The sequence below is a fragment of the Chroicocephalus ridibundus genome, chromosome 9 (genome assembly GCF_963924245.1).
Source record: "Chroicocephalus ridibundus chromosome 9, bChrRid1.1, whole genome shotgun sequence".
Lineage (NCBI taxonomy): Eukaryota > Metazoa > Chordata > Aves > Charadriiformes > Laridae > Chroicocephalus > Chroicocephalus ridibundus.
Window position 1 is genome coordinate 8875812 of NC_086292.1, and position 27125 is coordinate 8902936.

General features: G+C 40.7%; 1 protein-coding gene across 4 annotated transcripts in view; it reads left to right on the forward strand.

Annotated features, from left to right (window-relative positions):
- AFF2 (ALF transcription elongation factor 2) overlaps positions 1-27125 on the forward strand; it is a 416447-nt gene that overhangs the window by 362184 nt on the left and 27138 nt on the right. For 3 of the 4 annotated variants that reach the window (XM_063345683.1, XM_063345680.1, XM_063345682.1), the window contains exons 10-15: positions 12186-12348; positions 12882-13901; positions 16025-16149; positions 22330-22564; positions 24504-24643; positions 25202-25265. In XM_063345683.1, the coding sequence (XP_063201753.1) occupies positions 12186-12348; positions 12882-13901; positions 16025-16149; positions 22330-22564; positions 24504-24643; positions 25202-25265 (1747 nt within the window). The remainder of the gene's footprint in view (positions 1-12185; positions 12349-12881; positions 13902-16024; positions 16150-22329; positions 22565-24503; positions 24644-25201; positions 25266-27125) is intronic. The other variant, XM_063345681.1, reaches the window with a different exon arrangement.

Sequence of the window (27125 nt, forward strand, 5' to 3'; positions counted from 1 at the left end):
TCTGAATTGCAGCACATAAAAACCATTGGACCAACAAATTAATAAACCAAAATGAATAAGCTGTAGCATTAAAAAATAATCAAATCACAAAACAAAAGTTGATTTTGTTTGCTTTTTTTTGAAAATTCCAACCTGCGAGACTTGCCAGGGATAATATAGTGAGTCCATTACTCAGTTGGGAACATGACCTGCAAGGCCAGCTTTGTGTATACCAGGCTGTGAGTTAAATGTTATCCGGACTTTTGGCATGGATTTTCTTGGAAAACGAGCAGCAGGCTGTCATTTAAGCACAGATAGAACACAGATATTTTTCAAGGAGAGATCCAAAAAAAGGTTGTGAGCACACTGTTCCATTTCTCAACAAACTTAATAAAGAATGTAGCCTGAGAGGCCTAGGAAGGCATGTGTCAGGAACAAGAGACACCCTAAACTTGAGAATGAGGTCAGGTTCACATTGAACTCAGGGATACCAGCTTGTCATCACTCCAATATTCCACCATATACTTAAAAAAACACATTGCTTTCTCAGAAACGGTCTTGTAAGTGGAAGAAAACAGCTGGCAGTGTCTTATAATATGCCTGGTATTTGCATGTATTTCTTTCATTCTAAATTTATATTCAAGATGGGCTTGAACCCAAACCCCAGATATGCAGTGTGAGTTATCCAAACTCTGGAGCCAAGTGTGGGATCCTGAGTCCATCTGTAACCTAGACGATAAGTGATGTTTTATGAATTCAGATTCAAAAATAACAGCCTCTCCACTTCAAAACTAGCAAGTACATCTTTCAGCTTCAAAACTCTGCCCATGTCAAACTCCCATTGACAGTCTGTTGGTGCAGGAATCCAGCCTGACTTGAGCATGGTGGGAGGAACATGCTGCCACACCATGTTTTCTCTCAGCAGCCTCTGCACAACTCACTTTTAAGAACATTTAAGGATGTTGTTTCATTTAAAAAGCAAAGGAGGATACAAAGCATTGAGTAGATGCTACATAGTTCCAGAGATTTGAAGGCATCATCTGAACTTACAGATTGGTCTTGTAGGTTTTGCTCTGCAAAAAAAGAGAGAAAGATCAGCCAAGCAGTGTTATTGCTGAGCAGGTTCCATGTTAGTACTGATCTTAAATTCAGGGTGAACCTTTTAGGTTTGGGCCGCAGTGTCTCTGTCTATCCCTGTGCATTTGCAGGGGATGCAAGCACTGGAGGTGTTCACCTTTGGAGCCCTGCTGCAGAAGCAATCAGTCCTGCTCAGCCTCTTTGACCATTTGTCCTCCCTTCTACTGTAGGGGCTGGCTTTTGAGCTCTGTCCTTGGTTAATTTAGCTTTGTTGTCCATGATATCCCAAATACTGCAGGCAAAATTAGAGAGGGTGGTTTTGGTTTTTTTTAATTCTAATGCAGAAAATAAGTCAATACTTCTCTACTTCCCTGCTAGTAGAGTGATATCTCACTACGGAACTTTATCATTAGGGAGGTCTCATGTAACAGGCAACCACCGTGCCACACTAGAGCATTAGGAGATTGAGGCCGTCTGGGCAGATGTGTGACTCAGGCATTTGCACCTTACCAAAGGAATGATTTTCAAGTTGAAAACAATAAAAAGTTCAAGGGAGATCGAACTTTGCTTATTTACCTCTGTAACCATGAGGGATTCGGGTCTTCCTGACCTTTGCTTGTTGGTAGACCTTCAGCAAATCAGTGCTGGTACAATAACCCTTCATCAGTCTGAGGAACAATGGATGGTGGTAATGTTGAAAAATCTATTTCTTGTAACTCAGGAACATAAGTGTCCAGAATGAAAGCTTCTTACCTAGAAGGTTTTTAAGAAGAAATAATAATTTAACTAATCCTAAAGATCTAAATTATTTTGTCCATATTGAAAAATAGACAAAATGTCACTTTTTTCAGCACTCCATTGACAAAACCCACTTTATACTTAGGATTATGGTCACTCCACTTCTCTTTTCCTGAACCCCTCTTGGGGAGTACAGTGTTTGTCCACAGTCCTTTCCAGGTCAGATTTTAACTGCCTCTGCCGGGCATCCCAGTTTCTCTCAGCCTAGGTTAAGAAAGCAGGCAGCGTGAGAGAGGGGATAAAGCACTGAAGAAACACTTCAGGAAGACATCCAGTGTTGCAACTGTTACTTCTGGCGATCCCAGTTAGTCTTTCCCATGTAAATCAAAGCTGGCTCCAAACTTGTCCTCAGCACGCACACAGGCTGTGCAGTCCCCTTTGCAGTGTTTTGACTTGATTCCCACAGAGCTCCATCCTGAAGGTGCTGAGCACCACCAGCTCCCTCTGGAAGACATGGCAACTCTGCCCCACGAGATCCCACCAAGTAGGTGCAGAAGCTAATAGGATCTTCCCTTTTATTTGGTGTTGATGAAAAAGGCTGAAAGGCGAGATTTTCAGCCAGATAAGGTTAAAGAATTAAAGATTCTCTATTTCCTTTTGCTGTCATTCAAAATAACAAGCATAGAAAATTCTGTTTAAAATAGCTGAGCCTTTTGACTTAAAGGGTTTTCATGTCAAAGATTTAAGATGTCAGGTTTAAACATGACACTGATAGTATTAGGCAAAGTATGAGAGCAGATACTTGTAGGAACTGTCATTTTTTCTGACTGTTTATTAATGGCCTTTTGTGATTTATAGTGAATGTTGTGAAGGATCTTCAGGTCCATTTATCACTCAAAGAAGCACCTTTTTTCCTTAATACCTACGTATGTCATAATTAAGGGTGGATGCTGCTTGAAGGTTTAGCTCTGTTCTTAACATAAGATCCTTCAAGATAATATTTAATCCTGAATCGATTTAATACCTTTTTTTTTTAATCTGTAAAGCAGTGTATTATGTAACTGGCAAAAATCAACAGTATTAAAAGGAGCTCACATTAGGCAGAAACGTAGAGAAGGTTTAGATTTTCACTCCAAATGGAGTTTCTCACCCCATCTTAAAATAAATTGTAAGGAAGACACCTATGTTTCAGCATTCAGCTTTATTAATATTTTAACTAGACAGGTTTCTCCTTGTTCAAAAAACAAGTCATGTGTGCTGAAGTACATCTTTATATCCATGAAAGGCTCTGGTGGTGTGCCATAAATTCATCATGTGCCTTTAGGAATACTTCTTTAAAAACTATTTCAGAGTAATTGCCCATTATTAATAATGATGATTCCTTTTTACTATTATGGCAGTAGCAGTGAAACTAAGTGTCTGCTTGTGGTTTTCATTAGTGTCTGTGTACTTCTGTGGCCTCTGTTATCCTACAGCTTAAAGCTGATGAACATAAATATGCTTGGAGTCTCACAATACTATCTGTATTAAAAACAGGGACGAAGTGCCAGGAATTGAATTATGTTGCCCATTAAATCCCAGAAACACCCAGGAATCGAACCCGTTTTCTAAAGTGTCACACTGGTGCTATAACCACAGGGTTGTCTTTCTTTACAGAGGTGCAGTAGTCATCTCCGTAGAGGTGGATTCTTTGTGCCTTAGCCATTTGAGTACATGCCTAGGAGCCACGCCATGCCTCTAGCACCAATCCTGCTGTTTCATGCTTTGTACAGTGTATAATGCATGGAGATTGCTACCAGTTTGTGTGCAGCTGAAGCTCATTCAGTAAAATATTACCCAATTTGTTCTGATTGTACTCAGTTTTTATCTCTGCCCTTTTCTGTATTGCTTGTTTTGCTCATCATGCTCCTGACAATAGCCACAGTTGGAGCAATCTCGGGCCTTTTCTAAATAGGGGTGGCTTTAATGGGCTGCAACAGGCTGTTTTACCTTCTCTGGCTTGCTCATGTTCCCAGTTCATCCTCGTTGCTGTGGTCTGGAAGTGGTCACACTGCTGATCTGCTCCCAGGGGATTCCCCTGGAGAGTAAATCCTCAGACGGTTTCCTGAGCTGACGCTGTGACACTTGTACGTAGCGCACAGGTGTGAGTGACTGCGTGTGTGCTGTAAAGCTCTGGAAAATCAGGATATGCCTTTTGGCACATTTTCAAGCTCAGAGGTGTTGTCTTATATGGTAAAGAAAAAAAATCCTACTTTCTCATGTTTTTCTGGCTGCTTGGTTGCTCAGAATGGTAAAATTAGCTTTCCTCAGATGGCAGATGAGACTGGAAACGTTGAGGATTTGGAGACATCATGTGGATCCATCTGCACCAGTGTGTTTTGGTCCCATAGATCCCAGTTCTCTTCCCACTGGGCTCTGTAAGCTGGGTTCTGTTTTCGGTGAGAACTCAAGTAGAACTGAGTTAGAACGAGCAGGGTAGTTCATTTACAATGCTATGCGTCCAAGCTTCTCCGATACGTGAATAAGAAAAAAGCCAACACTGTGGACATTTTTTATCACGACCACACTTGGACTTCCTGCTGAAATAAGTAAAATCAAAGTGCAAATACGTGATTAATTAAAAAACATTTTATGCTAACTTAAAATTATAAATCAGTAGAGGGGTGAATATGTAATTCTAAACTTTCACAGAAGATTCACGAAGTGTACTGGAAGATGCAGTAGTCCACATTTCCTTTGTGGAAAATAAATAAGTTTCTATGTATCAATACTCATCTCTAGCTTGATTCAGTGAGGCAATATTGATGTAATAAAATGGTTCCATTTACATCAAATGAGGCCCTTTGGAGTCTCACAGTAAGAGATAGTATTCTTGTTCTTCCAGATGCCAGACAAACAGTAGCACATCAGGGCGTAGTACAAATAATGCTCTCTGACACTTGAATCCGTTCACTAAAATATTGTACATCAAAAAGTCTACATACATTGCATTCCCTGAATAATATCGTGCTCACAAAATTGTTTCCAAACTCTGAGGTGAGTGAGCAGGGTGATGCATGCACAAATCATGGATACAATATTGCTTTTAATATGCAAAATCCCCTTCTCTTCCATGTCAAGTGTGTATAAGAGCGCTGTGAAATTGGAAGGAGAGCGATTACCATACCAATAGTTCAGAAAGTTTTTTATGTGCACCGTTAGGGATGTGCCATTAAAATTCCTCCTCTTCTGTTTGTTTTTTGTAATTTCACAGGCAGTTTGATATGTTACACCTGCGCGTTATCGCAGGTGTGATAAAGAGTCAGAACTTACTGTAGCCCAGGAATAAAACCCAGAAAAGGGTCAGAATAGGACAGTAGAAAACAGTACCGTGGTTAAAGTCACATTGCAGATGTCTATACCCAGTTCCACCTAGGATTTGTGGCTAATGTAATTCTTTATTGGAAGGCTTTGACCTTGTTACGGATTCTTGGCAGCTTTTCCCCACTCTATTCATTACTAATGCAAGCTGTCAATCACTTTAGTTCTGCTTTGACATAGATTGTGGCTCATAGGAGTTAGCTCTGTCATTCTTTTTATTTCTTTCATCTTTACTATCCTTTTTTATGGTCTTTAAAGCTGGAAGTATAAAAGGGTTATATGTATATGAAAAAAATCTGTTTCAGTAACTCTATCAACCTTGTTATAAACAGCCTTTGATTAAAACAGTTACTTTTGAACACAGTAAACTGAGAATGCGGCTTTTTACATACAACATCTTGTAAATTACACTCCCCCTCAAAATAAATCAGAACTCCTGTTTGCATTACGGTGTTCAGGACTGATACAGGCAGATCAGCTGCCACATCCTGAATAACACATTAGAGAGGTTTTCCCTTTCCATGTGTTTTGACATGAGAGAGCCATCATAAGTGATGTCTTACTATGTGTGCTAATGTTAGCTGAAGTAACAATTTCCACACCTTACTTCATTTCATTGACCTGGGTGCTGATTAATATTTCAAAGGGGCTTGATACAGGTTTTCAGTTCCTGTGTCAACGCAATCTTTGAAAGTTTAGATTTGAATCCTACCAGCCTGATGATAAATAATTTAATACTAGCCAATGGAAAGGCAGTGAACAAATCATTCAGAGCAATCCTTTTCTTTAAAAAGCAATCTAATGGCAGTCATATATAAGTTTGAAGATATAGATATGAACAATTCATTATAAAAGAATGGCAGCTCCCTTTCAAATTAGAAGAGAATATTACTTCCTGATAATGGTGTAAGAATAGAAGAGAAATAAAACTTCGTTATTGAACAGTTATGGTATTAAATTCTGACACTAAATATTAATCTGCTAGGTGCTGCTCTATTATTATCTGCTAGAATAATGAAGCAGCGTTTTTTGAACATTTACACAGAATTCAGTGAGCCCAGTAACTCCTACTAATGCCCCTCAGGCTCACAGTTTTTCTGTAGAAAGTCTCTGGAGGAGGGATCGGGCCAGCTTCTGAAAAGCTGGAGCTGGTTTGTTCCTCTCTCTTCTCTCAAAATACAGTGTAGTGAGCGGGAGAACAACAGTATCCCCCCAAGAGTGAGTGTTACCGTCTACTCTGGTAGATGCTGTAGTGTGGTTGCAGTGCACAAAAGTCTTGCTGAGAGCTGGGTGCCCACTTTTCAGTGCCCTGTGCAATCAGAGTCTTTGTTCTGAGGAATTTGCATTTTAAATAGACAAGCTAGATTAAGGATTGGCAACAGAGTCTCTCTTTTACTCAGTAGGAGCTGATGCACAGACGTATTTTCTTCTCAGACACAAAGCAAAATTCATCCAAGTCCCAATCCAGTGCCTCAACAGGAAGATCAACCACTCTGTCAAGTCTGTAGTTACTTTTCCAGCATAGACCTTCCCCTTTCCAAATTTCATTGGTTGAATTTGCTCTAAAAATAGGCCTGTGCAGTAAAGCAACCTTTGTAGGGTGCTGCTTCTTGTGGAAATACATTGCCAGCACTGATACACTGTTGACTCACTGGTCAGTTCCCAGCTACGATTTCCCACTGCCCAGCAGCGCTCTGCTTTCTCAAAGTTTACGTTTTAATTTCTGGGTAGAGCAATGGAACAAGTGGCCAATTCATCATTACCCTAAAAAGGAAGGGTTGGAATGAATAAACCTATTGTTGGAGGGCACCGTCTGTTTGCCAAATTCTCTTCACAGCAATTAATGTGACTACATCTAATTGGTGAAAAGTTCAGGGAGATAGCTAAGGACTTGTTAGGAATTTTTGTTCCCTGATGAGTTTTACTGCAGTAGTCTGAATTATATGTGTATATGTGTATGATATGTGTTTACAGGGTAAAAAGTTTATTATTTTTCTTATTAGAGACTAATGAGTTTTGTTATTTCACTTTATCTTTGTTGTAACTACCAGGTTTAATCTCAAAAATCGTTTTTACAACAGCAGGGTAAATGATGTGTTGAAAAGAATGTAATAGTCTAGATGACAACACCAACAAAAAAGTGTAAGCCACATGTTGGAACTTCCACATAATAATGCCATGTCTGCTTTAATTTGCTTTGGAAAAATAACCCATGAGTTAAAAAACAGACAAGTTGCAAGGAGACATTTAAATTTATGCAGATCACCCATACCAGCAAACTGCAGTGAAAGGAAGATGGTTGGTGTGTGATGAGGTTGATGCAGCTCCTCACCAGAAGCCATCAGCAGCCACACACCTGCAAGGCTCAGCTGCTCTGTAGTTAAGCTTGAGCTTAGCAAGTGCTGAAAATTACTGGAAGGTACTGGTGATACTGGTGCTTGTCGCCTCCTTCAAGACATTTCTCATCTCATGCTCCGTGCCCACACTGTGCACAATCATGCTGCCAAGCAGCAAGGGACAGGGGAAGTGCCGCGTGCTGCAAAAGCAGAAGTGAGAAAGGTGAAAATGCTGCAGAAGAGCTTCCTTCCAAATTGCTTCCAGGTGCGCAGGTCTCTTCTGTCTGCTTCATTGCTTGATAGCAGGGAGGAGACCAGCTTACCGGTCTGCAGGCAGCTAGACACATCATCATGATGGCCTTTGCAAAAGACGGAGATCTGGTTTTCCTCCCACGTACAGTATGGGTGTCACTCCAGTGTCTTTCATCTCATGGCAGAGGAGGAGCTACTTTGGAGAGGGGTAAGCAGAGGCTGACCCATCTGGCCTGAGTAACGAGGGTCCTTGCCGCTGGGTCACTCGTGTATTTTTCCTCCCAGATAGCCCGCCCGTGGTCAGGGCTTTGGGTCAGGGCAGAGCACGTCTGACTGCCCTGCAGGATTCAGCTCAAATGCCGAGCACAGGGCTCGGAAAATGGGGAGAAAAAAAATTAAAAGGGGGGCAAAACTGTTAACTGCAGAGAGGCCTCGCGCTTAGAGAATGTGAGAGGCCTGCACTGCATATGAGGATGATTGTAATACCTCTGGTGTTTGCTTTGTGTGTTTGGATTGCAGGCTCTTTGGCCCAAGGACTGTTGTCTCATCATGTATTTACACAGATCCCAGCACAGTGGGTCACTGGTCTCAGTAGGGGCCTCCAATCTCAAGTGATAATGATGAACTGGCTTTCTTCTAAGTGTTATTTACCCAAACAATATTGTGTTCCATTGTGCAGCATTGTTTTTATTAATTTTTTTCTTTCAGTTCAAATGAAATAAAAACATTGTCCACCCAAACACTGAGGAACAATACGAGTGCTCATCTCCTGCTGGGAAATAAAAATTCAAGAGTTTCAAATACCAGTGCTTCCTGCCCCCTTTAGTCACTTTGAGGACTTGTGTCTGATGATAAAATGCTTTAAATCCATTTTAAACCTTGTCCGGGCTGGCATTCCTTGTCTGAATCTTAGCAACACAACAAAGCTTGCTTTGAAAGTCTCTTAGAGAGGCAACCCCCAGTTCATGTAGTTGATACTTGTGTAAGAAGCCCCATTTATTTGTATAACAGCTGCTTAAATGCACATTTGCAGAATCTATCCCAGCATCTTTTAAAACATGTGATTTAACTTTAAAGCTGAAGAAGTCTTTGGGAAGAGTGCAAACCAACCTGTTCTTTTGAACTGAAAGGTACATTTTATTTAAGGAAAAAAAAAAAAAAAAAACAAAACAGACGACAACCCAGAATCTCTCCACTGAACTCACTTTATTGGAAGCAAAGATTTTTTTTCCATGCACTTGTATATGAAAGGTCTGTATATTTTTTTTTCTGTTCTGATGAACAGCATTATTAGAAGCTGATTGTGCATGTAGTGATGTGCAAGATTGCTCTATCTTCAGTATGGTGAGGTGCTAGGAAAGGCATTTTGGGTCTTATCTAGTTGTTTTGCAAAGCATACAACCAGAGTTACTCTCAACCCAAACTACATGATGAAAAGTGAATGTTTCTACTTTAAAAATGTAGATCAGCAATGATGTCTTCAGCATGAAACCGCCCAATGTAGCCAAGGCATAATTTTATTATCCCAGATGAAAGGCAACTATGACCTCATTGTGTTTTGTATGAAAACCGTTATTTTGAGTCTGTCTGGTTCCTGCAAGCTTGCTGAGCTGTGTTGTTCAGTAACGTTTGGCATATGATAACTTGTTCTGAGGCAGAAAGACAGAAAATAAGGCCAGGTTGGAGCTGCCATCTATTTCCATGGTTTTATTCTTGCCCTTGGAGTTCTTTGTCAGACAGTTGCAGTCTGCTACAGTACAACTCCAGTTGTTTTGTGTAAGTGCATCCCAGCTACAGTGTCAGTTCTCTTCCAGAGTGCTAAAAGACGTAGGTTGTGTTTAAAGGCTAGAAAGGTCTGGCCTTAACTGCTAGGACACTGGCTTTTCCTTCTTTGATCTATTGTAAGAGGTGATATTCTTTAAATCATTCATCTTAATGAGAGGAAACTTGGCCAGCACTGACAACAGAGCATTTTCTTAGGCAGATCTGCACAGGTATGTGAGTAGCCTCACACACATCCCTCTGCATGGGGGTTGCCTGGGCATAAACCACCCCAGACAAGGAGCCTGGGCACCGCGAGAGTCTGGTGCAGGTTTATATGCCTTGCCACAAAGGTGCGTTAATTCCCCTCAGCCACAGGGGACATGGCTGATGTGCCAGGCAGCTGTATGCCCAGCCCTGAGCTATCGGAGAGGCTGCTAAGGATTAAACATCCTTTTGTCTTCGCAGCCGGCTCTCTGTTAAGGTTGTGGGAACTGGAGTTTTCAGCAAGGATGAAACATTAATGTTGCCATGTTCACTTCCATTTTGGGGTGAAAATAGAAGTGAAACAGATGAAGCTCACAGATTTAGGGGAAAAGGGATTTCTAAATTACAGCTTCATTGTTCTGATAATTCCATAAATAACTTTTTTTTTTCAAAGCTGATGTTTCATTTTAGTATTTTAGAAGGGAATTGTCGTGTTTGCCTCCTCAATTTGGAAATCTTTGTTTTTTCTATTTTTTTCTTATTCTTTCTTCTTGGAAACAATTTTAATGAAGTATGAAAACCGTTTTCATCTACTTTTAGTGTTTTCCGAATAGAAAATATAAGACCAAAAGTATAAGACATTGAATTGAAAGGCAAACTCCCCTGCAAACACATTTGCTCTTTCTCCACTGTTTTGTTTCCTTGTTTACTGTAAAAAAGAAGTGAAAAATATATTTCCCTATGCTTTCTTGAGCTTCACCGAAAAGGAGGGATAAAGAAAGAAAAACAAGCGCACAAAAGGTTTCCAAAAAATAATGATATTAAATACAAAGCGTAAGATCCATTTTTTAATTTAGCAATGTTTAGTTTTCCATAATACTTTTGGAAATGCCCATGTTTTTAAAAGCATCTGTTCTTTTGACCTACCTGTTACTTCTAGTTGAAATTTTTTAAGTAGCTCTACTTGAGTCAGTTGAGTGAAGAGCCTCTAGAAGAAGCAAAAAAACCCCAAGTATATGCACTTAATGAGCAACAAAGTTAGTGATCTGTAGCAATTACCCAAGTGAGTAATTTTCTTTCATTAATGCACCCTAAAGCACCAAGCTGTTTTGTCAATGGGCACTGCAGGGCCATTGCAATGCTCAAAGAGACAGTTGTGTTACCAACCACAGCGTAAGGGATAGGTTTACCAACAAGGAGGGAGAGAGAAAGTAGCTTAGTGTAAGAAGAAAATTAAAGACCATCTATTATTGTCACGGAAGCCAATGGCAATACTTGTAAAGACTCTAGTGGAGCAGGGTCACACATCAGGTTTTTCTGGCTTTTCCAACTTCCAGTTTCTTGGTTACTGTGCTTTTTTAAGAGGGCATCTTGATGCACATAGCATCTCAGTTTGAAAGGGGAAGGAGGTCATGTACGTGGCTTACTTGAATCCTTCTCGGAGGAAAGTAGAAAAGCAGAAAGCAGAAATGAAGGCAAAGCTGTACTATAACTTCTCGGCATCTCTGGATCACTTGATATGGGACGCACACAGCATATGATATATTAAGGTGAAGTATTGAATATCCATAAAGGAGTACTAGCAAATGGTGTCTATTTTCAAACACTTTGCTTTGTCAGCTTCACAAATTTAAAATCAATCATCAAAAAGTCTCTGTATAGATCAGCTGAAGAGACATAAAACCTTATGGTTATCTCCCTGACAAAAAAGTTGAAATTGAAGATGAGTTTATAAAGACTCAGACTGGCAGAATTCTGTAGTGCTAAAAACTGGGGTCATCCAACTTCTCAGTTTAGAAATAAATGCTGAGAAAAACAATGACACCCAGTGCACCGCTAATAAATACATCTTGGAGGACAGCTGAACACGCAGAAAAATAGATTTCACAGAGAGGCTTATTTTCAGCATGAATGCCATTTTCTCACTGCATTATCATAAACATGAGAGAAAAAACAGCTATAAATAAAAAATTCTTGGGCAGTCCCTGGAGACTTGTCAAAAATATGTAGGTTTTATATGCTGCAGTGTAAAAGTATTCATTAAAATTAATTTTTAAAATGCCCTGTCCAATATTAGTTGCCTGATGTCCTTCCTTTGATCATAAATTATAAATGAACCAGCAAAAAATGAAGAAACCATGATTCCATTAATGAATTATTTAAGTGTGATTGTTAGTTTTCGCAATCAGTGGGCTAATAAGCTCAGGCTTGTGACACTGAAGTGTTTCTCATTTGAGGGTGACGATGGTGGTAATGTTATTAACACCATTATCAGTGCGTCCCTTGAAGCATAAGCTCCTTTGGTGGCTACACGGTGGCATGGCCACTGGAGCTTTCATTGGGTCTGTACTGCAGGAGGGGGAGTTGAGACTGAGGGAAGTTGGTGTGAACAGGGTTTGCTGGGTGGCTCCCCCCAAGGCAACACTTTGAAAAAGACAAGCAGCATACTGACACGAGAGGATCTTCTCCCCGCAGCAGCCTGACGGTGCCAGCGGCACACGCAACCGGCTTGGCCCATTCCAGCGGCGGCTCCGGGAGTTCCAGCGAGTCCGAGAGCAGCTCTGAGTCCGACTCCGACAGCGAGAGCAGCTCCAGTGACAGCGAGTGCAACGAGGAGTCGCGCAGTGCCACGCCGGAGGTAAAGCCACACTCTCAGCTCCTCACCAGTGGGGGCTTGGAGGGGGAAGCGTGGAAGGGAGGGAAATCCTGCTCCCTGTTAGGAAGATGTTGGAGTTCTGTGCTATTTGATGCTGTCAACATTTTTCTTCCTTTACAGTTTTACATGTATGACCCACATACTCATTCTAGCTTTTGGAAGAATCCTTCTGGCCTACATTTGAATTGCTTTAAAGAAATATTTAGATTTTTGCCAGTAGCTAGAGAAGATTTTATTGACACAGTATTCAGCTGGGACTAAGGAAAGGCAACATGACAAAACTATGTCTTCAGGGACCAGCTAAACTTTTTAGTTGTATTAAATTTCTCCAGGGCCACATTGTAAACCAGATAAGGAAGCCTAATTAACCATAAATACTCCATAAATACTCCCATAAAACTAGCAGTCACCACTAGTTGACTGAAATAAAAGGGTACGTTAAAAACGTTCTCATTTAAAAGGGAAAAGCATTGCTTCTGTCTGAGATTTGTTCCTTTTCATTCTTCAAACTGCAGCCTGAACCTCCCTCAACAAACAAATGGCAGCTGGATAAATGGCTAAATAAAGTGAACCCCCACAACAAGACCATCATCAACAATCAAAATGAGCCTCACAACGAGACCAGCTCCCAGGCCCAGAGCAACCAGCAGGCCGAAGGGCCAAACAAAGGGAAGCTCAACAGCAGCCTGCCCCCGACCGATTCCAAAGACAGGGCAATCCTTAGTCCCATCCGAGAGAAAGCCAAACCGCGGGTTGCCCAGAAAACCCCAGAGGCAAAAAGCTCCAAGCAGAAGTCACCAGCTCATAATGAGCCAACTTCACAAAGGACTACTGGGAAAAAGCAACCCAAAAAGGTAGAAAGGACTTCCAGTGTAGAAGAGTATAACTGGCCCAAACCAAATAATACCAGCAACACTCCCAAAGAAAAAGACACACAGGAACCCCCCGAGCAGCCAAAGGTTCGAACTAAAGCAGCAGTTGGGAAGACCGCTCCAAGGAAAGAACCGCGAACTAGCACAGGTCTCACTTCGGAGAAGAAAAAGTACAGAGGCCCCAGCAAAATTGTTCCTAAGTCCCGGGAATTCATTGAAACGGATTCATCTACTTCTGACTCAAATACAGACCAGGAGGAGAGCTTGCAGGCAAAGGTATTGCCAGCTTGCACTGGCTCTGGCAATGGCGTCAAAGTGAAGGACTCTGGCAGTAACATCCTCAGCGTAAGTAGTTTAACTAGCAATGGCAGCAACACATCCATTGACCAGACCAGCAATGACTTGGAGGAGCAGCTCTTTTCTCCTATCCCAATCGTACAAAATGAACTTCTGTCCCCACTGAGAGAATATGAAGAACTCAAATCTCTGTGGGTGAAAATAGACCTTAGTTTACTCTCTAGGATACCTGGACAAGAGCCTTTTGAGACCACGTCTGTGAAAAGTGAATCAAGAGAGGCAAATGTGAAACACAGACGACCATCTCGAGAGTCCCCTACCCCAGCAGCTGAAAAACCATCCACAAAGTCCAAAAGGAAACACAAGGTAAGTTGTTTTCATCATTTGGAGGAAAACACTGAATTTCTATGCATCCTTGAGGTCAGGACGGCAGCCAGTGATTCGTCACTGCACCTGCAGCAGAGCTGTAAGGAGGCACCGTAACCCTGAGGCTTTATTGTTTTTACAAAGGACATACATTTACAAGTGTATTACAAATTAACATCAGAAGCTAGTAAAAAACAAACTCTGGCTGACAAAATTGATGAACAATGTATTTTTCTTAGATTTGTCTTGCAATCTTTTTCACTGTATGTGCTCACTTACCCATTAATTTCCAGTGTTCTGTGATCTGCAGAAAGATTCCCAATGATGAGTTCATATTGCTACGGGTTCAGCCATAGTCAGAAAATGTGACTTCTATTTGGAAGGCAGGATTTTATTGTGTGCAGAATTAAGGCATTTTCACCACTGGCTTGAACAGGCATAGCTTCATTAACGTCAATGGAATGGTGCTTGCTTATGCTTCTGATTAATTTAGTCTTTATGTTGTTTTGTTGTATAAACAAATGTGATACGTAGAAATATCATTTGCTTAACTAGCTGCTTTCTCTACGCAGCTACCTGAAAAATGTCGTTTGACTTAAGGCGTTATGTTTTATCATGTTTTTTATGTTATTTATGCCCAAGGGTACCCTATCTTGTGGGATATGACAGTGCACTTCAACCTAAATGTGTTTTCAGAGAAGAAACTGAAGTCTTATATCATAAATGAATTTTTGTAGTCAGTTTTTCCAGCTGAAGTGGTTGTGCTCTGGTCTGTCTGTGAGAAGTCATCATAGCAGAATTTTTTTTATACCCCGAATTTTGTAAATCGCTGTGAATGTGACTTCAGCTCTCTGTTCTAATGGACCTCTTGAAATCCTGAGTTTGAGCAGTCCAGTGGTACGAGAGAGTTAATGCAAGACAAAGACAAACAATGCCAGGCAGACACAGGGTCTGCACCCCTGCCTACATGAGTCACTGCACTGGCTCCTTCCCTGTTGAATTAAGTGGAAATAATCACATGAGTCAACTCAGCAGGTTTTTATTCAATTTATATTCTAGCTGTACACTAAAGGCAGAGATGTAAGAAGGAAAGAGAAAAGAAGAAAGAGGAAAGGGATATATAAATGTCCATGCTTATGTGTATGTATAAGTACACCAGGGTGTATATTAATTATACAAAAAATCTTCTTGCTAGGTAACTTAGCGGAGTGTCAGTATGACGGAGAAAGAATCTTGGCTAAAACATGGGTATAGTATTGTTAACTAAATTGAGGGCTCACAGAAAAAAAAAAAAAAGAAGGGTTATATGAAAGTTGGAACCTTGTCATTTCGTTAGCTGGGACCGAATCAGAAAGCAACAAAATGAGGAATCTCGCTCTGGGACTGTGCAAACAGCTATGCTCTGGAACAGCCCGTTCGGTTGCTGTGTGGTTGTTCACTGCTACCCAAGGGGAAGCAAACCATTTAGGATGACTTGAGGGTATATCAACAGTTAAAACAGGGTAGAGACACCCTGATTTGTGTTTCTAAATCATGCTATTAAAAGATTTATTTTAGCCATCTACTAGTGGGCTTGGAGGCTGATATGAAGGTTCCAGTGACAGAGCAGTAATCAGCTTTGCTTGTATCATCCTAGTCCAGGCACAAAAGTCATGCATCAGGGAATCTTTCAAAGCAAATTTTAAACGAGCTATCGCTGTTAATGACTACCCCAGCTCAGTCCTGTAGTCTTTTAGTCGTGTGAGGAATACTTACTCAGAGAAGTTTTCCCATCGACTTCCATTAAGTCAATGAGTAAAAGCTATTTACTTGAGTAAGATTTGGTGTTATCAAGTCATTCCATCTGAATTATTAATTAAATTCCAGTGCACTACAGAAGATAACTATAGCACACGAGGCGTTTTGCTTCCTAATTATCTGGCTATGTCACTTGTTATATAACTTCATGTCATGTGTTTGGAGCACGTTTAGCCCTGATTTCAGGTGACTTTCACTCTTCTAGATCAGTATTTTAACTGCTGCTACTGTAAAGGAAATACGCTGAGATTCCTGAGCTCCTCTTAATGGCAAGTGAAATTGTGCATACATGCTGGATCTTTCAAGCTCTACCTTTTTTGTTAAAGCAGACAGAAAGCCTGGATACCTTTGTTGAAAGCAAGAAGCAGCGCCTGGAGGACCCTTCAGCTTCATGCCTGCTCCCACCTTGTATCTCTCCGATACCGAATCACAGATTAACCAGCACTAAAGAGTAAGTTCTTTTTCTTCACATAACATTCATGAAGGATTTCACAGTAGTGTTTTCCACAAATGTCTTTGCTGTAGAGCCAGATGGCCTTTACAGCCCATAAGCATAGGTGACCCAGCATTGCTATTCCCATCCGTCAAGAAGAGGATCCACGTGGTTTTGGATGAGATTCATTCATCCTTCTGATGGACTGCAGGAATTCAGAGTGCCACCACAATCCTGGTGTACTCTTCTACGCCTGTACTGCATCCTTTCAGTGTTCTTTCTTGCCCCCATCATCCTTAACCTCTACGGCCAGAGAATCCTACTAAAAGTGGGCTTTATTTGATTGCCTGGAATTTATTTTTTAAAATCGCTTTTGTAAGAGACAGTTCTCAGTTTTATTGAACAAGATAGTGACTTTTCTGTTTACTTCAGCGGCTCTTATTCTTTAACCGTGTATACAGCAATGCCAGGGGTGACCATCCTAAATGTTTCAGACATATGTGCTGTGTGTTTCAGCAGACAAATAAGCAAATAGTTTGTGCCTTTCAGAGTGTCTTTGAGAGACGGCTATAATGCTTGAGCAAACAGGCGCCACGTAAATAATGATTCTGATTAGTATAATCACAAGATTAACATTCTATAAATAACCAAAGAGTCCAATTCCCTTCTGTCATCAATTTTGTGCTTTTACGATTTTGAGATGAGGCACTTCTTTCTGTTTTGCACTAGGACAAGCAAAGAATCAAACCTGCAATGTGCTTCTGAAAACAATTTGATTGTAGTAGGTTTTAAACTTAGATAAAGTTCAAAAATCATTTATGAAATAGCACACAAATTTTAAAACCCATAAAGAAGGTTAAGCATCCTTTTATTTATAGTGGTGTAATTACGGAGTAACTTCAGTCCTTGAACTAACCCCTTATTCTGCCACTGAGAAAATCAGGGTTGGAGTCTGGAAAAGGCAGATGAGTTGAAAGTTACAGTATGATCTGCAACAAGTCGCACATTTGATAAACATCATGGTGGGTGTTGCCTGATTGTCATTGCTAGAAATACAATGAGCAGAGATATATTGCAGAGGGAATCGAGGATTATCCATCCCCAACACCTCCACAATCCATTAAAAAAATCTTTCTATTCTTGTCGCCAGCAAGCCCTAAGGATCCACCCCCAACCTGATGTTTCTTAATTTGAGCTTGTTTTCCAGGTCATTAATTTGATTCCTCGGAGCTTTCAAGCCCTTGGTGTTCTCTGTTAAAATATAATTGTGTCCATCAATAGTTATTTCCATATGCTAGCTTTTCCTCTCGTCTGCCTCAAGTTTTGAAACACAATTTTCTGATTTCTTTTCCAAAGCAGCTATTGAGACCTGGATCACACTGCATTTGTTAGTAGTGTCTTCTGAGTTCACTTGAACTGAATGCAATATTGTTTGGTAAATCAGGTCTTCAGCTCCCAGAGATGTACAACTGAATATAGATCAATGTATTTCCCAAAAGATTAGGGAGCTGGCTGAACTGTGTGACGACAAATTTCTGGAGAGTCCAGATTGTTTTTAAGCAGTCGGGAGCTGTTCTGTTCTCCAGAGGGTTAAGTAGAGTTTTAAGGGGAGGCAGAAGAAAGGGGAAGCTGAAAGTACGCTGTTCAAGGACATGGGGGAAAGTAACACTTCAGTGGTAAAAAGTTGAAAGACAGGCTTTGCCGTTTGCTCCTTTATTCTCAAAGGTTCTACATTTTCTTTCAGAACTCCTAAGTGTCTCAGTAAGGACTTTGAGAAATGAGGGTGTTTCAGCTACAGGTGTGATGATGATCTTCCATTAAGGAGGTGTTACATCCTATGGTAGATGTTCTCACTCGGGAGGAACCTTAGGTCTCTCCCGATAAAACTTGGTCCCTGTGCCAGCAAGCCAAGTTCCTCAAGGCAGACTTCAGAGGCTTTCATTGGGCTTTTTTATAGATACAAGAGCGTTTTGACAGAAAGACCATCATCTCTGGGCCAAAATTTGGAGGAATTCTGGAGTGCGGAGGAATTGGTGAAAAATAGGCCACACCTGTGCCTTTGCAGCTGCCACTGCCTGCCTATCTATGCTTTAGGCATTTGAATACATTTCTCTCATAATCTTTCCCTAAATATATGGGCTCAATAAAGCAAGCAAAGATGCACAATTAATTTATAAAGGGTTACATGTCTAATATGGGCAATTATATGCCTAATTTCCACAAGTTTCTCTGACTACATGTAAAATTTGAGCGTAGAAATTTCAAATCATAATTCTGAACTTAAAAGCCATTCGCACAACCAAAGATCTGGTTTGTATTATGTAGTCCTTGCATAAGCAACTATTTATCTCTCTGTTTCTTCCCTCACACACTCTGGGGCTGATGCCTTTTTCCTAAATCTGACATGACACTTAAAATATAATTATTCAAACTATTGATACTGTATTTTCCTTATTTCTGATACTTGATAGCGAATGAAGGAATAGATGATACTGTGTTTTGTCCAAGTAATTTATAATAATACCTTGAAATGCTGCTGTGAGGCTGGATTTTTGTCACATCAGTTGCTCACTTTGCAGCAGAGGATTATTTATGTATTTACTTGCTTGCCAGAGCAATTTTAATTTAAGCATTAATTGTATGTGCTGCTGCATACCATTTATATCTGAATACCTGACTGGTAGACCCAGTCCAGACAGAGCACTATTCGCCAACATTTGGCAGTTTGTAACAACACAGAGAGTTATTTGCTGATGCAAACTGTGAGTCTGAATTTCAAACTGGACTCGTACCAGTGAAACATGCCTGTTGTCTAATAGGCACACTAGAAGTCTGTCTGTGGCAAGCATTTCAGCCTGTTTTTCAAGATTTCCTGTTCCCTTTTGTTTGACCTTTAGTTAAAGATGCACCTGTACTTGGCCACGTATATTAGCCGATCCCTTGGGTAGTCACAACGGCGTTCGCTGGGGTTCCTTCACGGCAGAGGCAGCCTTCTACATCTATGACAATGACTTCAGCTTCATTCAGTTGCTGCCATGTGGTCCACGCTAATGCGGGAGTGACCTTTCCCTGCTAACCCCCTGCAGAAAATCAGATACACCGTCAATGCGCGGCATTTCATTGTGGACTGGGAGAGTAGAGGCAAAGGAAAGCCAAGTGATTGGTATAGACAATGGCTTTGTCTCACTAATAGGCCAGAGATACCACTGCATACCACAAGGAGTGGATAAAGAAAGGGCAAAGAAAGGCAGCTTGAAACGTGAGAGTAGATGGAAATTCGCTCTCCTTCACACACTGACCTCTTGTTGCCTGCTTGCTTGCTTTCTGCCCTAAAAGCAACGAGGCTGGAAAAAAAGCAGATGGGGAGCCTTCTCCTTCCTTGATAATTGGCCTTTTCAGACACAAAGATAAACCCTGTAGCCCCAAGATCATCAGTTCAGCTTTATTTTTTCCTTGCACTTTTATTGTGTTTCTCCCTAGATTTTAAATATAGTTTAACTAACAATCATGTCAGCAAATTAAACCATTGAGTCTCGGTAATTATTGCAATAAATTCATTCAAAATTAGTGATTACTGCAATCAAAGACCAGTTTCTTAGCCCATTAACAGCCCAAAGCAAAGTGACAATCTGGTTAACTGCTGGTAACAACCTATTTCATGGAGGTTATTGTTAACGTAAATGCTTTGGTGTAAATCTGAGGGAGGTAACATTGCTAAATAAATTATCAGTTTAATTCCTTTGAGAACACATAGGATTAAGTGGGCAGCAGGGAAAAAAAGAAAAAAAAATCTAGACAGAATTATAACGGTAAAGTATTGTTGTTTGGGTTTTTTTTTAATTTGAATTATGTAGAAAAAAAAAATCCTCAAGTGCATTTTCTTTTGTGATTAAGTCTTTCCACCCGCAGAATTACTTGTGTGCCAGAGCTGTGTAGCTGCACTTATATCTTGGTTTGCCTCATCTCATATCTGAGCCCAAAGATGAAGTGAACTGGTGAGGTTTTTAAGTAGTGAAGTTTTAACCATGGTACCTGCAGCCTTCTGAATTTTTTCTTGTATGACTCTCTTAGTCCCTCCGCCTCTGTGTAACAGCTGAGGCATGTTGCTTCAATTGCTCTATATGTGCCCTAAGTTTCCCCACGCAGTGGTAGACTGTGCAAGCGACACAGTCCTGCATTAGCCCTGGAAATAGCCACGGATGTCCCCCTAAAGGGGACTTGACCAATGGCTCGAATTGAATTTTTCTTCAGATGCTTTTGAGATAGACCTGCCAGAATCGGTTGCTCTTCCCTTTGCAAAGCTGTACCAGGGAGAAAGAAGAGCTCCACACGCGTCTGTGCACAGAGGCACGGAGAACCACTTCGCTCTGTGCTCCCACCTGTATATGCACATTGAGGGTTCCCTGTGTAGGACACTTGTTTGGGAGGCAGAGGGTTTGGATTCTGCTCCTGGGTATTTCATTAGCTCTATCTGCTTTGCCTCTCTACAATCCAATAACGCGTGCTTTCTTGGGGCAGTGCTTCCCCTCCTTTGGAAAACTTTCCTCTGGAAGAAGTTCAGAGTATTATTGTGCTATAGCTGTGGTAACTTGTCTGAGTTCCAAAATGCCCTTTGGGGGTAAGAAAGCTAACAGATGGGGCTTTGAGTCAGAACTTTTTGGAGGATATGTTGCAGGAGCACATGTGCATAAAATCAGTCTTTTCGAAGAACCGCCAGGCTCTTCCAACCTGGTTGCTTTGCTTTGATCTTCTTCAGGCCCATGTGTTTTCTGAGCAGGACAGTATCCATACCAGGTCTACTGTAAGGCAATATGAATTCTGTGCTCATTTTATTTCGTCAGTCTAAAGATCTTTAATATCAGAGAGTTTCAAATAAAATATTTTTAACTCTGCTTCAGTCAAATTAAAATAGTTTTGAATAGAAGAGCTATAAAACCTGAAACGTGGGGATTTCCCTCTGTGATTTCACAGATAGGCTAAAATATTTTTGTATCACCAAAGGCCCAAAGCAAGGGAACGACCAAAGCTGACGTAGATGTTGATACTGTTGGTAAAACTGCAAAAGAGGCCAGACTGGAATGAGGGAGAGCTGCAGGATGAGGAGTAAGGAAACTTGGGTTGCCGCCTTCTCTTTCCCTGGTTACTTTAAGGCAAAATGGATCTATAATTCCTGACACTGACCAAAAGTGACTGGGAACGAAACATAAATTCTTGTTGACTTAATTTGTTATTGAAATTTTAGTCAATAATCATGAAAAGTAAATGATTGTGTAGTGCAATATCAGATGTCTAACAAAAGATTAAAATTCAGGTTATCTTCATTGACTGAGCTAGGACAGTACCTAAAATAAAAATCTATGAGTAGATTAACATGTTAAACACTCAGTGGGGTGTTGGGGTTTGTTTTTTTCTTTTTTGATGGATTTGAGGGGAGAAAGGTCTAGCAGGTTTTTTTGTTTTTACTGTGTATCACAGCTGCCATTTCTAGCCAGCTAACAATTTCTGTACATAAAACAGACAATAGATTATCTTATTACTTGAGCTCTCATGTCAAAACCACATTCATTTACTGAATCACGTTCAATTCATCAACCAGTATTTGCTCAAGGGCTTTTGCCAGCTACAATGTATCATTTTAGTATAGTGTTAAGCATTGGTTTTATTCTAGAGGTCAAATAATTATTATCTTGTTATTGTTATGGTTATCATTTTGTGGTTGTTATAAATTATTTTTTTGATTCACATGCCATGTGCTATTATGTTTTTTTGCAAAGGTTGCTTATGTGGGCCCTAATCCACCTCTTGAAAAGACGCTTAACGTTAAACGCATAAATAGTTATACTTGATGTCAAAGGAACTAACACCATGCATAAAACTTTCCAGCACTTTGCTGAGTCAGAACCTCTGTGACCTCTCAAATGAAGACTGACTCAAATTAGCATTTAAATTGGGTGCAATTTGTACTAATGCACTGGAAGTTGTCCTCCAAAGCAGGAGGTTTCTGCAGCCATTGAAAAGGCAGAGGTAGCTCTTCTGTTATCACTGCCTGTCCCCTTTTGACTTAGTTCCTAGGACATGGGGACTGCAGGACATATTTGAGGGCAGAGCTGGCTTCTCAGTAAATAATATCTAGAGCTTTGTGCTATGGGGGATGAATCAAGGTTCTTGAAATGCAACTGGTTCTTATCTGTGTCCCAGGAGCAGCGGTAGCTCAGTGAAGAAGGTGGCAAAGAAAAGAGAAGAGAAGCTGTTCCCTCCTCCGTTATCCCCCCTCTTGGACGAGCCTGTGCACCGGCGGCACAGCAGTGACAACAGCTCCTTCAGCCAAGAGACCAACATCACAAACACCTCTCAGACCAGCAGCTCTTCCTCCTCTGTTTCTAAACACAGAAAGAATGAAAATAAATCCTCTTCTAACCCCAAAGGCATCTGTGTAAGTAACCGACCTCAGTTGCTGGAAGTGAACAAGATAAAATAAAATTAACTTAGCTTTGTTCTGTTTGATTATTTTTTTTTCCCCCAGTATCTATTTTTAAATGCTTATGTAGCTCCACTCAAGAACAGTGAGGACTGGATCTTTGCAGAGCTGGCCCTAAGCAACTCTTGGAAGTTCCATTTTTAGGTCAGCATTAGGCATCCACTTGGTGGTGTGTATCTCCCTGAAACACCCGGTACTGGAGCCTCAAAGGAGAGTCGTTGCAGCCACCAAATACCTGCAATTAGTGCCTTAACTCTGTAGCTACAACACACGCATTTTGAAAATAAAGCTTCAAGAATTTTAGTATCCAGCACCTAAATACCCTACATTCTCAGCCAGAATTAAGCCCTGTAGTTACACTGAATATTGCGGCCTAAACTAAACAGACAATAAAAATCTAACAAAAAGCTACCTGTCCATAGCACACTCAACGTGGAAATACCTTCTCTCAGGTTTGCAGGCTCCCAGCTTCCAGTAGTAAGGTTTATTTACACCTAATCTCCGTGAATTACATGTATAAGCTTTTAGATACTATGTAAAGTTCTCTTTTTTTTTTTTTTTTTTTTTTCCCCCCCCTCTCAGAAAAACATGTTAGGGACATCGCCCCATCAAAGGTTTTCACATAGATGATTCTTGCTTGCTTGCTATTCACCAGATTTGGATGCTTTTTACTGAAAATACATGAAAAAGAGCCAAAACTAGAAGCTGCATAGAAAATTCACTAAAAAAAGTAGTATTTCACATCAGTTTGTCATCTTCTTTTAGGTTAAACGGAAACTTCAGGTTTTTGGCCCATTTTAGAAAAACATCCTCTCTCTAGAGTTTCAAACATATCATTAGTATCAAACTGCATCTTAGTATCACTGTCAAAATTAGAAGAAGAAAATTCTGCCACAGAAAAGGACAAGCATAGCCCCGTTTTTCACAGTTCGCTGCTTTGTGAGAGGTTGTTACCCTGCACTGTAATAGTAAAACTCACAAGTTGCATTGGATCGTAGGTGACAAATCACTTCACCTTATTCATTCATCCCTGTTGCTTTCTGATATCAGCGTGTCACTTCAAGCTGCGAGAGTAATACACACGCCTTCAACTGAAATCAATGCCAAAATGAACTGTGTATGTCAGCAAATAAACAATGCTACGTAAACAGCAGGGCGACTTCCTCTCACTCCTAGCATCTCTAGGCAGATTTATCCTTGGTTTATCTATTATCCTGATACATGAAACATTTGTTTTCTAAAGTATGTTAGACTTCTTTCCCTAGTTCATTGGTTCATCTGTAATTTAGTTTTATCTGGTTGTGGACCTAGCTTGCAAGTTGCAATTGCCTGATTTAAATGCTTCTGTTATGCTTCAGGTTTTAATCAATGCAAAGTCACAACTCCTGATTTCTGCTTTCCATTCTTCTCTCTGTTCTGTGTGGCAAGGGTGAGGAAACCGTTCCTTGCTGAAATCCAGGCAGACTTTTCAGACACCTTACAGTTAGCTAATGATGATAATATAGAAAAAAAGGTTACATTAGTGTGATACACCTTGAATGAAGTTGAGTTTACCTCCAGCTCTTCTGCATTAGATTTCCCCACCCTTGCTTTCCGGTGTCTCTAGACAGTAACACTGTGGTATCCAGGCTGACTTCACCTGAGAGCGTAAGTTAATGAGTTCAGGTGAGGGGTCAGAGGTAGAGTCATGTTGCCTAATTAATCTAATAGGCTTATGTTATAAGGGATGGAAGGGTGATTTTGTGAGGTAGCCTGGATGTAGTTGGGTATGTATGAGTGCTACTTTGTGCCTTTTGTTTGTTTGGGGTTTTTTGCAGGGGTAGACGTGAACACGTACATTGTTGGAAGGTGTTTGTTGGAACTATGAAGAGTTAATAAAATTCTTTTTTTCTAGGAGGAAGAATCTCTCAATACACCAACGGCCAACAGTCTTCTTGACACCAGCCATCTAGAAACAGACATCTGGTCTGCAATGCCAACGCTTTCCAATGGGAATTCTGAGCCCAGAAGACCCAAAATAACATTTGATGATGTGTAAGTATTATTGGATCTCTGTGCTAGCTGCATGTTATGTAGTTGGGATTCTCATGCAAGTAGAGCTCCCAGTGAAAGAGAGTATCTTTGATCATAACGCTAGCATCGGGCACCTGTGTGGATCGTAGTGCACAAAGGCACACAGTTTTAATCTTTACAAATGAACTGTTGTCACTGATTAATGAAGACTATATTGATAAATGTTTTCAGATCATGAATGTTGGTTCACGGTAATTCTTCTTCATTTTTTCATTTTAGGTCCTCTAATGAAAACTTCTTATACTTAATTAGTTTAAAATATTTTTCCTTTTCCTCCGTTCAGCACACATTAATGGGTCCTTTGGGTGGCCAGTTTCTACAGCTAGCTATTTTACATTCTGGTCACCCATCATATCTTTGCATACAGCAGCTTCAGATTAAGATTCAGGTTAAGATTTAAAGAGATAAGTGGGCGTATATGCCAAAATTGTTCTTGGAAGCAGTCAGCAATTTTCTCAAATGACGTTTGTCCAATTGTATGAAAACAAAGACTTGTAATAATTGAATTTGTCTCTTTAGGCTTCACAATGCGGATTATTACATGCAAGAGGCTAAGAAGCTGAAGCATAAAGCAGATGCATTGGTAGGTTATCACAGGGTTTTTTTGTCTCTTTCCATTATGGAGCTGGGTGTTACAAAAATGTACATTCTGAATGTCATCTGAAATCTCATAAACCAAGAGGAACCCTGCTATTCGCTGAAGTATGCTTCGATTGTACTGCATAAACACACTGTCCACAGGTCAAACCCTGAGCACCATTCCTAGCCTTTAACAATTCGTTCCCAAAAAAAAGAAGCTCCTTACTGTAGCTGGTATCTCTTCCGAGGAGGAGCAACAGTCATGCTGTTTATGAAGGATGTGTCATGACAGATGGTGTGTACTTGAAATTTGTTTTCCTGTTAACTTTGAGCCTCAACCAAAAGTGTTGAAATATTCCATAACAGAAAATTAAGAAAGGCAAATCACCCTCCACCCCATTATCATGTGGTAAAACTGTTTGATATTTCCAATCCAATTGTTTAAAATTTGCAACAATTGATTTTTAAATAGTACATTCATTCTTATTGCATGCTTTTAGGCTGGTAAATAAAGACCCAACACGCTTCTTCCCAAAAAAATCTTGCAATGAGGTAGTTCAACCCTGGGAAAGCTTTTTCTGTCATTGTACCCCAGATGAAATTCCAGTAAGATTGACCTAATTTTGCAAAGTGTTTTGATTTTGATAAAACTACTTAATCTGATATATTATACTCTATCATAGTTTGTTCAATCCAAGATATTGCTAGTGCTGAAGTACTTTAATAGTCACTTGGCTTGCTTCGTAGGTAGGGACATTGCTCCTGTACGCTACGTAGAGTGCAGAACAGCAGCTCATTCAGGCAGGCTTAGTGGAACTTGACCCCTCTATTTATTTAAATAAGATGTCTAAAATGGAGTGTCGTGATTCATTGTGTCCCTCAAAATCACAAATGAAAAGGAACTGGGTGATTATTCACCTCTTGCTTTATTATTTGTTGGGTTTTTGCATGCATATTTTAGCATTCCACGTCAGAGATTTTGTGCTTGTGTTTCTCAAAAAAAACCACCCCAAAACAATCACCTGCTATGTTTTTAAAAAACAAAACAAGCAAATTAAGAAAAAGGAAAAAAAAAAAGGCTCTCCCTCTGCTGTCGGTGAGCTGAAGGAGAGTTGACATGTCAAGCTGCCCGCTTCAGCTCTCCGGGCTCCCTTTTGACTTGGGGCACAGTGATACGACGTGTGTTTTCTGTGGGAGGTGGGTTGGGATTTTTGGCAACCTGCCGTGACTGTCAGTAAGTTAGCAGTCGTCCCTCCCGACCTGCCTGTTCACGAGAGGTGGCCTGCACTGATTCCTGCAGCCCGACTCAGCAGAGCATGTTCAGCCAGAGCCCTGACATCTGCAGGCAGGAAAGGCTGGCAGACGTGGACTGACACCACCTCCCACAGCTGATTGACCTTTAAAGAAAATACACATGGTACTGGCACAGGGATGCCCGCCCCACGCTAGCAAATATTTACAGGCTCAGGCTCCTGATGATCTCAACATGCAATGTCAATCCACTTCCCTCCACAGCCTGATTCACTCAGAAAGTGTTGACCTGTCTCCCAGACTCTTACCTTTGACTATGCCTTGCGGAATCAGGGCTGTTTCTCAAGCAGAACTAAGAGGAGCAGGCACAGCACATCATGCTGCTGCCTGCAGGCAGGCCTTGCCTGTCACATGCAGTTTGACACCCCGAGTGCTCTTATGGGAATGTGAGGCCATCCGCTACGATACAACTTGTTGGCAGACATAAATACCCATGAACAAAGTATCTGCTTTTTCTTTCCGCTATTTAGGTCTCAACTTTTTTTTTTTCCACCCAATACAGCTGCACACAAATTATCTCCATGTAACACATTTGCTGTGCAATCCCGTAGTG